Genomic DNA, 13414 nt, shown 5'->3' on the forward strand with positions numbered 1-13414 from the left:
AACACATTTTATTGCCTTGACCCTTGTTCCTGTGTGTTCTGCTGGTCTCGCAGCAGCATGTTGCTGTGAACTCCTGGCAAATCCCAACTTGCTCCCTGCAAAGGAAAGAACCAAATGGGAAGAGGATTGAAGTTCCACAGACAGCAGTAACTTGGTGGTTCATGTTTCTGAGCCAAAACTGACTTTCTAAGCAGATAGAAGCATTATCAGCTGTAAATGTGTATATTCCTGTCTAACAACTAATCCAAAGTAAAAGGACATGGCAAAAATTGCTTCTGTTCCCACCGTTTGGAATGAACTTTAAGCTGGCTTAAAGCGTGTCCTTCCTTCCTTCACCTCCTCAGCCCTGTGCCAGCACAGTTGGTGTGATCAGGAATGAACTCGTGCAGGGAATCGATCAAAGTTAACACTAATATGGGAGGAAAAAATGTTTAATATACCCCAGATTGGTGTGCTGACCCCGCTGTTCGTTCAGGGATGGCAGAGCAGGTGCACAGAGGAGATGTGGGGAGAACAATGTTGTCTAGAAATGCAACTTCATCTGGAAAGGCTGTTAGTGAATAACACTCCCCCTGCCCCATTCCTCATTATCGCGCGTCTTTAGTTCACAGTGGTACATGGACATCACTTTATAAGTGTACAATCTCATGTTTTAGCTAGATGCGAAGGATATTTTCCTTCTCTCTTAATTTTCTTGTGTTTGAGAACGTAGTTACATGGGGTAACGTGTCTATAAATAAAAATGGACGTTTGCAGCAGATGGATGCTTTTATAGCCTAAATAAATAAATATTGTTCTGATTTTTTTTGGTTTGCTTTGTTTTTAACAGAAGTCAAAGAGCAATCTGCAGAAGAGGATGCCCAGACGGAGGCGGAGAGCACCAAGCAGCTAACACCAGTCCTTCAGCGCTCAGTGTCCCAGGAGTCCGCCAGCTCCACCGCCTCCGTGGCTGTGGAAGCTAAAGCCAGGTAAAGAGATGGAGGGGACGGGTGCTGGGAGCCGGGTGCTGGGGTGCAGCGCGCTCGGGGTGCAGGTTTGGGACCCGCCGCTGGTGCTTCGAGGTGCTGGCAGCAGCACTTTGTGCTTGAGGCTGATGGAGGCTCCACTGGTGTACAGGGAGATGGGGGTGAAAAGCACATTCCTTGAGTGTTGTCCTCAGACTACACTGGGAAACCCTTGAATTACAGTATATTAGCCATTTAAATTAAAACAGACGTAAGCGATGGGAGATAAAATGTGATTACTGAAGCTTTCTGAAGTTCCAGCTTGTGTGTCTGTGTTTTCAGGAACAAAGTAAAACAAATCTCTTGTTATTTCTACTGCGTCCTTCCTTGTTTCAGAATTTATAATATAGAAAATAACTTCCGTGGGATTTTTTTTTTTTTTACTTGTTATCAATATAAATTACCCAAAAAGCAGTGAAAGTATTCATTGCCTTATTTAAAGGAAACCAGAACACGTTGTCGGTAATCAGTGTTGAAACAGGATCACAGAATTCTAGCAGAGCTGCTTTGCTGAGGCCCTGATAACAACTTTTAACCCATTAGTGGGTCTTTTCCCCTGCAGAAATTGCTGTTACCAGTTACTTGCAGTTAGGGGTGTGATTATATTTTGACAGACTTGGAGGGAATTGTCATCATCATTTTACTTTCTCCTAATCCAACACGGGGCATATTTTCCTTGCACAAAATATTACTTCATCTACTTGCTGCGTACATCATTTTCATGTTTCACATGCTCACAAACTTCTTAGGTTGCGATAGGAACTTCCCTTCTTACAGACAATTTCACTTAAATAGATCTTGTGTGTACACCTGAATGAAATACACAGAAGAATTTCTGTTCTTAATGGAATTTTCCGAAGCCAGTATTGAGTTGCAGTAAATATGTGGACCAGCTTGAACGGAACAGATGTTTTGGTTCTTTATTTGACCCTGGTTTGGATCATTTGCAGAAGTTTTAGTGCTGTTTCCTCCGCTTTCTGTTCTTCTCAAGGTTACTTTCTTGCTGTTATCATGACCAGTTGATGACAGCGCTTTCCCCAGCCATGAATTTGTTTCTTAAAAGCTGGAGAAGAGTCTTCTAAAAAAACCTCTGCATTTGCCCTCAACTCTTCCTTCCAACTGGAAGTGTTGACTTTGATTAGTCAAGATTTAAAGGCTGTTATGGGCCCATTCCTTTGGCCGACCAAAGCATTAAAAAGCTAAATAGTGTTAATTTTTAATTACAATAACAGTGATCAGGCCTTGTCTCTCACATTTTGGAAAGAAATCTGTGAAGGAGATGCAAAGAAGTTAATTGGAAGTCATAGGTGTCTCTGATCACAAGTAACTTTGGTTCCAGACTTAGATGCAGAATTGGTATTAGTTGCAGAAGTCATTGATCTCCTCGTTACAATTTGGGGAAAAAGATGTATATCAGGGTTTTTTTTTTTGGCCCTGTGTCTTGAAACACACACTGGTGATGTTTGGTTGTGTAACGGTGCGAGGAGACATATCAAGGTTTGGGATAAGCTGTGATTCCATAGCGACTTTAAACCTGTAACTTGGGGAAGTGGTTTTGAAGCTGATTTCTGAATGAATCATACTCATTAGCTTCATCTCTTTTTTTGGTGAGTTTTTCTGTTTTTATTTTATCATATAAGTGACTTAATCCAGTGGAAGTGTTTATATATTTGGAAATAAATTTAGGTATATGAGACATAGGATAATTATGGAAATATATTATAACAGACAGTGCAGAAATTGCCTAGGACACAGAAAAGAGCCAAATCCTCCACCAGAAGTAGATGCAGGTGTAGGTGGAGCTACTTGGGCGTCACTTTTTTCAGACCTGAGTAGAAGACAATTCTGGGTGAGTGTCAGGAGGATGGAGCCAGGCTCTTCTCGGTGGCAACCAATGGTAGGACAAGGGGCAATGGGTACAAACTAGAACACAGGAGGTTCCACTTAAATATGAGAAGAAACTTCTTCACGTTGAGGGTGCCAGAGCCTGGCCCAGGCTGCCCAGGGGGGTTGTGGAGTCTCCTTCTCTGCAGACATTCCAACCCGCCTGGACACCTTCCTGTGTAACCTCATCTGGGTGTTCCTGCTCCATGGGGGGATTGCACTGGATGAGCTTTCGAGGTCCCTTCCAACCCCTGACATTCTGTGATTCTGTGAAAAATAGAGATTTTAACATAGTAGGATGTTGGGATTTCAGTAGCTGAGACATGAGCCAAAGCTTGGCTAGTGTGGCGTTTTTCTCTGGATCCCTCCTGAGACTGGAGCTAAATTAAGAACATTCAAGAGAAAGGCAAGAGAGAAGATGGTCGATGTTGGAACCTTTCAGAGGTGGGACATGGGGAGTCCAAGAGAACTACGAACTGCAAATGGGATTGGGGCAGGGAATTCAACAACAGATTTAGGATTAGTGCTCAGAAAGCAATGTACTAAACCCCATTAAAATAACCAGTATCTGAGGCACAGTGGGGCAGGGAGGCTGGGAGGGGTGAGTTGGGTGTGTGTGCTCAGGAATGAGTGAATTATTGACCACATGTGGGGACGGGCAGCAACGTCAAGCGGAGATAAACTGTCGAGCCTGGCAGCGGTAAAAGTAACGCTGCCAGCTCTTATATATCATGAGCGTCATGGGGCTTGGAGCCTTTTCCTTTGCTTGTTCCCTTTTTTTGCTTTTTATAAGCCTTGTGAGAAGCTTCTGTCAGCCCAGGGCTTATGGCTGAGTGCAATGCAGGTTCTTGGAACGGCGTTTCCTCCCTGGGCCGGTGCTGCCTGCGGAGCGCAGGGAGCGCAGCCCCTGGGGCGGGCGAGCGGCCAGAAACCCGCCGCCGTTCAAGCCGAGCCGCGTCCACCTTCCTCCTCTGCTTCCCACGTCGTCATTAAAAGCTAACGAGAACGGCCTAAAAACACAATTCCGTAGCAGAACAAAACACCTTTTTGCTCCCTGTCTACTTCCAGAGACTGTAAATTGCATTAATTGCACATTTTCAGTCCTTTCGCCATAATCATAAAGACAGAACGTTCTTAAAATAAACAGTTAGAAGCTGAGATTTTCACACAGCTTGTTTGATTTTGGTACTTGGGTCTGCTAACTATCTGCTCTTATGAGACTGACATTAAAACTACCAAATAACAACCTGGCAACACACCTTCCGACTTTCCTGCTTCGCTTGTAATTGGACAAAGCACGTAATTTTCATTCCAGACCAATTGCACTATTCCCTCTTATTTTGTTGCTGCTGCTGCTAACATCAAATTGGAGTCTGGAGATGGAGGACTGGGGGCTTTATTCCACTGAAAAGAAGTGGTAGGTGAACATCTGTTGATTGTGTGAACAAAGAAAATGGTGAAAAAGTAGCAGTGAACTTATTTATCTTTGTTCCTTTTTATTATTTTTTAATCTTCAAAGAAAGTACATTACAAAACTTGCAACACTGAGTAGAAAAAGAAATTGTGGAGTGGCTGAGAGATTAGATAATCTGGACAGAATAACAGTGCATTGATGGTAGGAGGGGCTGGATCTTTAGGCAGGAGGGAGTTAGATGAATATTTAATATTAAAAATACGTTTAGGAAATCATTAAAGTTATAAAGTCAAGTGCATACTTTACAAGATACCAATGTTAGGATTAATATTTTGAAACTCTGATTATTTCTTTTCATGCATATGTCTTACGATACAGCTTGTAGTTTTACCTTCATGTTTTTCTGCAAGAATTCTTTGTGCAGAGAATGGACCTTATGCACAAAACAGGGTACTTGAGATCATTGCAGAGTTTTACCTTTACACTCTCGCATCTAGATCCATGAGAGCATTTACGGGACCTTCCTCTGAAGTCAGTGATTGACTTCTACATCTGCAAAGTGGAGACAGCATTTCTTTGTGTTACAGAAGCAAGTTATTTAATAATAGTGAAGTAGTGTTTCATCCTTATATCACTGGCCAGTCTAACCGGGAATGAAATCAGTGATTTGGCTTGTGGGGTACAATTGGAATATTGTCAGTAGGTAAAGACTAAGACTGCACATGGAAAAATGAGAGAGAAGTTAAATATTTGCTGGTTGTCCATCCTGTGTGTTCATGCATTGGCTGGGGAGGTGGTCAGGTGGAGAATTTTATGACAGATGGTTGTTAAAGGAGCTCTATCTCAGATTCATAGGGCAGGAAGGGACCTTTGGAAGTCATCTGCTTCACCTTCTTTTCCCAGGTAGGAATCTACCGCTGTCATTCCGGACAGAAGTTTATGTGAACTGCTCCTAAGCCTTACAGTCATAAAACCTCCAGATCTTCCCTAAACTGTCCCTTCCAGTCTATTCTTTGTCTTTACCGATGGAAACACTTTCCTCACATCTAACCCACACTCTCCTCACTCTGGGTTTATCCCATTACTCCTTGTACCATCTGCCAAGGATAATGAAGGATAGATCTGGCTCTTGGTTTATTTCCCTAGCATGCTTTACTTCATAACAAAAGCCCCAAATTTGTCCCTTCTTTCTCTGTAGATGATGTTTACTTGAGCTTGGAGTCTTCTCGCTGAGTTCTCTCCAGATGGTCTGTGTCTTTTTTGGAGCACAGAATGCATATCGCACAAATGGGGCCAAAGAAGGGTTTCACAGGCAGCCTCAATAGAATGAACCGTCGACATTGTAGAACTTGTAATGTAATGTAATGTAGAACTTGTGTCTTGTGGAATTTGTCACCCACGATCAATGACATTCATGACGAGGCCACCCGTGTCCAATGACATTCATGGCCTTTGAGTTGCACGGACCTTTGCTCCTTGAATTAATCTGTTACACAAGATGGTCCCACCACAGAACCATACTTAGGAACGTCTGCTGCCCTCTCTGAGCAGGAGCTCCAGGTTTCTGGATTCCCACTCTCAGCCTTTCACAGATGTTTTAAGGCAGTTTTTCTGTCTCCCATCCTCCTACGGCTGCTTGTGTCCACCTGGGTCTGCCCTGTCACTGCTGAGCAGCAGGTCCAGCACTGGCAGGTCAGGGCTGTTGACTGCACAGATTTTCTTTCCTTTGAGAGAAGGCTGTCAGACAGACAGACAGAACATCCCATGGCTGGCAGTCTGTCAGACCATGCTGAAGGACTGATACCAGCACTTGCTACACAGTGTCCTGTGTAGACCAAGCTCAGGAGTGGGTAGGATGTCTGTTTTGTCAGAGAATTGCACAGAGACGTGTTCATTGCAGGTGACGGGAAGAGTCTGGGATCTTTAGTTCTGTTCCAGTGTTGAGTGAATACCAAGTCTCCTCTCACGTCTTCCAAATGTCACCTTTTCTGGTTTTCTTCACTTCCAGCTTTCTTCATCAGACTCTTGCATTTGCTCATGTTGTTGACTCCTCATCATATTCCCATTCTCTTTTTCTAAGCCTAGTCTCTGTTCATCAGTTCTAATCATTGTTTCAGTGTCCACTCAGTTGTGGTTTCTTCTTTTTTGGCTCTTCCCCTGATCTACATTTCCCTTCCCTCCACCTCCAGTGGCTCCCAGACAGATGTTTGTGACGTATTTCTTCTTACCCCTTTCTCTGTTTTCGTGTTCATTTTCCTTGTCAGCTGAGGCTGAGTTCTCTTCGTGCTTCCTTTGGCTTTCAGTGAGATGTATATTATTCCACACAGTCAATTGACAGAAGTTTGGAGCGTGGAGGGGGTTGGTCTCTTCTCCCAAATAACAAGTGACAGGACGAGAGGAAACAGCCTCAAGTTGCACCAGGGGAGGTTCAGATAGGATATTAGGAAGAGTTTCTTCCTGGAAAGGGTTGTCAGGCATTGGAACAGGCTGCCCAGGGCAGGGGTGGAGCCACCATCCCTGGAGGGGTTTAAAAGACGCATAGATGAGGTTCTTAGGGACGTGGTTTAGTGCTAGAGTTGGGTTGTGGTTCGACTCGATGATCTTGAGGGTCTCTTCCAACCAAAATGATTCTATGCTTCTATAATTTAAATGACAGAATCTGAGCTGACAGCATCCCTAAGCCGTAGTTGCAGAGATGATCCCAGTGAGTGTCTCTAACCTTTTCTGGAAGGATGTTTGTTGGCGGGGTGAGGATGGTGCATATGGAGTCTGCTCGCACATAGGGACGGTGAGAGGATGGAGTGTGCTTAGTGAAGAGAGAATTTTTGAGCTTGTAGCTTGGATGTGCTAAAGCTTTGCTCAAACACGTGATCTCCTTGGTAAGGTTAGAAACATTTGGAGGAACGAGTTTGGACTCATTTTCATAGGCTTCTAGAAAATGTATCTGTAACTTCAAAAATGAATGTAGTAAAGCTTAAAAAGTTTCACAGAGCAGCAGAAAGGTTGATCAGACATGGAGCAGCTTTCCTGTGGGGAACAGCTAAGTAAGCCAGGACCCTTCTGTCTATAAAAGAGATTGGGGGGGAAGATACAAGGCTTTCAAGATCACAAGTGCCATGGGGAGGGTAGCTGTATGTTGACTATTCACTTTCTTTTAATTCAAGAAACTGGGGGACATCAAATGAAACTTTAAAGGGTTAGATGCAAAATAAAAGGAGGCGATTCTTTTCGCAGCGAATAGTTGTCTAGAGTGACGTGGAAATCCTTGCCAAAGGATGTTGTGGTTTGCTGAAAATTTGTGTGAGGTCAAGAGGAAACTGAGCAAATTCATGGAAGAAACTGAGATTTACTGAATAGACAGGAATCACAGCTGATACGGGGAGGCCTTGAAGTACTGGGAGGTACGAGTAGTATTATATGTTTGCCCTGTGCATCTGTTTATCGTATTTCTAACACTGACCATATGGGGCTGATGAGCCTTTAATCTGCCCCAGCACCCTTTTGACTAAAGAGCCCCCACTCTGTTTTATTTCAGCTCTTCTGTAAACATATTCCCAAAGAAAATATACAAAGTTTGGGTTTTGCAGAACAGCATTTTTTCCTTTCCCTAATGCAACTGAACAATTTTGATGAAGCTCTCTTGAAAAACTGCTTTTTAAAGCCAACTTGATGTATCATAGAATCATTTCAGTTGGAAGAGAACCTCAGGATCATCGAATCCAACCATCACCTAAATCCAGGACTAAACCATGTTACTAAGAAACTCGTCTAAACGCCTTTTAAACCCCTCCAGGGATGGTGACTCCACCACTGCCCTGGGCAGCCTGTTCCAATGCCCGACAACCCTTTCCAGGAAGAAACTCTTCCTAATATCCAATCTGAACCTTCCCTGGTGCAACTTGAGGCCATTTCCTCTCATCCTGTCACTTGTTATTTGGGAGAAGAGACCAACCCCCTCCATGCTCCAAGCTCCTTTCAGGCAGTTCAGAGATCAGAAGGTCTCCCCTCAGCTCCTGTTCTCCAGGCTGAGCAGCCCCAGTTCCATTCTATATGGGATTTTTGTGGAGAGTACAAGTCAGTTCAGTTGGACATTAAAGAATTCTTTCTGAATGGACATGCTGGTAATGCTTCCTGCATTTAGGGTTTGTGAAGTCCTAACTGAGCTTCAAGCATTTGTTTAGATTAAAGCTGACACATACAGTTGATGAATAAGAGCGTATTTTCATATTTTTTAAATTTTAAAATGTCAGTAAAAGGTGTTGTTTTGGTGGTGGCGTTTGGAGGGTAATGTTTTCTCTCTTTCAGATGAGAAGAGTATCATTAAGTTGATTATATGGTTGTAGAACTCCAACCGTGCTGGTTTGAAAAAATGGGAAAGCAATTATTGTCTAATGAGGTTTAATTGCTTTGTGCAAACTTAAAGTTTTAAAATTCTTCACCCGAAGTTCATATGAACCCCCTGTCCTTTTTTTTAAAGGAATTATGCTGCATAAGTGAAAGACTCGTTTCAAAATCTGCTCTGTAATAGTGTGACAGTGTCAAACCGTTTCAAAATTTAAAATTGTTCTGTAATTCTGCTCCCTATTGGAAAGAGAACACTTTGCGTGTCAGACACTTAAATATGGCTTGCAGCTGAAAGCTTTAGCATCTTTGTGGTATCTCCATGTTGCACTTTTCATCCTCCACTATCCTTAGTATCCTTCATTCCAAAGGTTGATTTATTGGGTTGTTAACCCTGTGTCAATGTGAAGTTGCTGTACATCGCCTGATGAGTCCTGGTGGACAGCAGGATGACCATGAGCCAGTACTGGGCCCTTGTGGCCAGGAAGGCCAATGGTACCTGGGGTGGATTAGAAGGGGGGTGGTCGGTAGGTCAGAGAGGTTCTCCTGCCCCTCTACTCTGCCCTGGGGAGACCACACCTGGAATATTGTGTCCAGTTCTGGGCCCCTCAGTTCCAGAGGGACAGGGAACTGCTGGAGAGAGTCCAGCGCAGGGCAACAAAGATGCTGAAGGGAGTGGAGCATCTCCCGTGTGAGGAAAGGCTGAGGGAGCTGGGGCTCTGGAGCTTGGAGAAGAGGAGACTGAGGGGTGACCTCATTAATGTTTACAGATATATAAAGGATGAGTGTCAGGAGGATGGAGCCAGGCTCTTCTCGGTGACAACCAATGATAGGACAAGGGGTAATGGGTTCACACTGGAACACAAGAGGTTCCACTTAAATTTGAGAAGAAACTTCTTCTCCGTGAGGGTGGCAGAGCCTGGCCCAGGCTGCCCAGGGAGGTTGTGGAGTCTCCTTCTGTGCAGACATTCCAACCCGCCTGGACACCTTCCTGTGTAACCTCATCTGGGTGTTCCTGCTTCGGGGGGATTGGACTGGATGAGCTTCTGAGGTCCCTTCCAATCCCTGACATTCTGTGATGTGTTTTCTTCAGGAGTTTCCTTTCAAGCCTCTTCATTATTGAGGTCCAGATATTTACAGGGTATTTAAGTGAAGCTGAAAAGCCTAATCTGAACCCCAAGTTTTAGAACAACTTCACCTCTGTGAATATCTCACATATATTAGAACTCATGCTGATGCAAACCCCCAGCGTTGTTTTAAGCCAGAAATCAGGTTTTTTCACTTTACATGCAGCTTTCAGGTCTTGAATTGAATTTACATAAATGATACAATGGTGCATCTTCACTAAGAAGAAAAACAATTTACTCTTTAACACAAAACAAGAGTGAAGCCAAAGGTAGTTTGTGCATTAGCACAACTTGGCATAGCTAAATAAATAGTAGGTCCCCTGTAGCGTTTAATTTAGCCTTTTAACATATGTTAAAACTGCTAACAGGGTTAGATGGGAGAAGAATTCTCAAGGCCAATTCTCATCAGTCTGCTTTGGTAATCAGTACAAACGATGCTCTGAAGCTCTGTTTTGCTCCCAGATATTCCATTTCATTGTGCTGAGCTTAATTTCAATCGTGAAAAATAGATGTTAAAAACATGTAAAATTCCTGTAACACCTTTGCTGACACAACCCCAGGTTTTATGCTTCTCAGTTTCACCTTTCAAAAATGCTGAAGTGTGTGTGAAAAAGGCATCCTGAAGGCATTTCCAGACACTGAGGAAAATTATTGCATAATTCCTTTAAAAACAAACAACTCGTAGCAAAAATCAAATGGTACCCTCTTCACCTTCTTTTTCAACCCAAAGCATGAATCATTGTTTTTATACCTTTTTTTTAAGTCTTCGGTGCAATCATTATCATGGCAAATGGCAGTAGTGATCGTCTGCAACTCAGTATTTAATGTTAAGGCAATGGTTATAGCTGGTGGATCTTACTGGAACTGCCATGCTTTGGGGTTTCTCAGAGATAACCCATTGCCTTTTCCTTTTTAAACAGCAACAACGACCTTTGCTTCTAATAAGATTGATTGAAAAGGTGAATGCACAAACTTCTTTGATAATTGGTGTCCCGCAGTAGGCTTGAGGTGATAGAAAAGCATCTCTTGAGGCGAGTCCATGGGTTTGTATTTCTCCCACTGTCAACAGCCTCTGTTCACATCTGGAGGCCGCTGGGGTTCCTGTGCACGTTCTCCTGAAGGAACGGGACCTTTAACAGGCGGCCGCGGGATTTTCTTTAGTCTGCCTCCTTCAGCAGGTAGTACTGACAGGGTTTTATGCCTTAAAGTTTCATACCAAGACATGCTCAACGTGGGCCTCTTGCTGCCTTCCTTGGCGTTCAGCTGTACAGGAGACACGGGGGGAAGTTATTCCTATGAAAATAAGGGAAATTTATACACAGAGTTGTGGCAGTGCTGCTTATCAGTGCAGACCCTTGTTCCTTCTACCCAGGAATGAAGAGGCGAGTGAGCGGCCACATCTGGTACTGTTGAGCGTAAGGCAATCTCAGGTGGGTCAGTCTGACGATTGCCACACAGCACGGCGCTCATACAGACCCAGGCGTAGATCTGTGAGGTGCGGGATGCCGCAGAAACAAAACATGTTTACGTAAGTCAGTCTGCACATCTGGTTGTTGTCACGGAGCCTTGGCTGACACAGGACACCCCGGTACCATTTCCCAACGCGGGAGGGTCCCGGAGGGGCTTCTGCTCCCGCTGTGTAACTACAGCGGCACTCGGTGTGCTTTAAGTGTTTGTAATGCTGGTGGTCGTCCTTAGAATAATTCTGTTTAACAAAATAAAACGCTTTGGGACTGTTGATTTTACCTTAATTCTCTTAACTGAATATTTGCAGGCGAGCCAGGAGAATGTTTCTCCTTCTCTGGTTGTAATTTAATATTGTGCAACTAGTTGCCCAATAGTGAATGTGTTGAAATGAACTCCTTCAAATGAGAAAGTCTGTGTTTTAGGATGAGCCATAATGACTGTATGTCATCGGTCAAGGAGAGGAAATAGTGACTGTTCTTCTCCCTTCCTCCAGCTTTAACTGGCTGGAGGGCATTTTGTTTTCCTTTCTCGGGATATGAACTGGGGAGGATCGTAGCATCTGAGATTCTTGTTGGGGGGTTGAGTAAGTTCTGTGTGAGGAACGGGCACTGACCAGACAACTCAATAAAATAAGAACTCATAGAAGAAAGTGGCTGTGGCAGAGTGCTGAGATCTACGTGTTTCTTGTTAGAAGGAACATCTTTTTAACAAGATCTGAGTCTGGATCTCCTCTCGTGACTTGGTAGGAACAGATATTAGTTCAGACATTATTAGCCCTGTTGCTTCTTACTGCATCCCCTAAACCCAGGTTTGTTCTGGTTTGTTCTGAATAGATTTTTTTCATCTGCATCATGTATTAAGTTTTGTGTGCGTACAGATGTATGAAATCCTTTGGGATGAGGTGAGGTGTATAAGCACCTGCTGGTAGTAAACCACCTATGGAATTTTAAACCTACATAAAAAGGTAGCATTTGTTCTGGAAAAATTTAGAAATTAAGTTGCATTTACAAATAATGATAAATTTGTATTTTTGTTTGAAGCATTATAGATATGTCTTAAATAGAGTATTGGTGAGCTTTATCTCTCTTTTTTTCCTTACTAGCTTATAAAATATATGTGACAAATCATCTCTTGCTTGTTATCCCATTTTGAATTAGCCTGTTCTGAAAATATGCTAATTATGATAACAGATCTAGAGTTTGATCTTAAGAGTTGCCAGTATCTCTGTTTTCTTATCTTCAATATGAGAGCTCTTCTTGCATCACAGATTTAGATCCTCTAATTGCATATTGACATATGGAAAGTAGACTTGTAAGTACTTTCTGCAATCCTCAGATGATAGGAATAAAAAAACCCTCTTACCTTCTGCCCGTACAGACGTAACTTAAAATATTTACTGAGCACTTCAACCTAAAAGGCTGACGCGATGGAACTGGCCACTTTGTCGTGAGTGACAAACCAGCGACGTGCCGTGTTGGAATTGTAGAATCATTTCAGTTGGAAGGGACCCTCAGGATCATCGAGTCCAAAGTGGCTTTGCTGCCGAGGGTCCCTCCAGCATCCAGACACTGCTTACCCTCCCTGGAAAGAGAGAAGCTCTTTTTTCTCCCTTCTTTTATAACCCTCCCCCTCAATCTCAGCCGCACACTCTGGGAATGTTCTGCTGCTCCCGTCTTTAACTTCTGCATCTCTGTGATCACAAACCTTTAGCAAAAGGTTCCCCAGTCCCCTCCTGGTGTGCTCAGCTGTGGTTCCCCAGCTCTGCTGGAGCAGGAGCACAAAGCAGCAGATTGGTGGCGGCCTCCCAGCTGTCCACACTGCAGCGAAACTGCTGCTCCTGGTTTTTAGCATCGCTCCGCCGGGATAAAACTGCTGCTGGAAGTTGGGATGCAGGAGCCGCCTCACCAGAAATATCTGCTTTACCCCTCTATTCCTTTTGCCACTTTAAGAGTCAGTTGTGTGTTTCGTTTTTGTTTTGCTTTGTTTTTTTTATTTTTTTTTTAATTACTTTTATAAACCTCAACATCATTGCGTATTTGCCACCACTTCCCTTTAAGGAGCTTTGTTTATTTAGTCATAATTATCCTTGAGTCTTTTAATGAGCAGTGATAGTCTGTCCTAACAGGATGTATGAATAATTATTTATTCCGCTGTGGATAATCTCATGTTTGTAACTA

The 13414-nt window shown here is 43.4% G+C and overlaps 1 protein-coding gene across 14 annotated transcripts in view; it reads left to right on the forward strand.

Annotated features, from left to right (window-relative positions):
* Nucleotides 1-13414, forward strand: part of KMT2C (lysine methyltransferase 2C) — a 203464-nt gene that overhangs the window by 68889 nt on the left and 121161 nt on the right. For all 14 annotated transcript variants that reach the window (XM_082046506.1, XM_082046501.1, XM_082046503.1 and 11 more), the window contains one exon: nt 830-968. In XM_082046506.1, coding sequence (XP_081902632.1) covers nt 830-968 — 139 coding nt within the window. The remainder of the gene's footprint in view (nt 1-829; nt 969-13414) is intronic.

The sequence above is a fragment of the Streptopelia decaocto genome (assembly GCF_964273445.1).
Source record: "Streptopelia decaocto genome assembly, chromosome: 2".
NCBI classification, from domain to species: Eukaryota; Metazoa; Chordata; class Aves; order Columbiformes; family Columbidae; genus Streptopelia; species Streptopelia decaocto.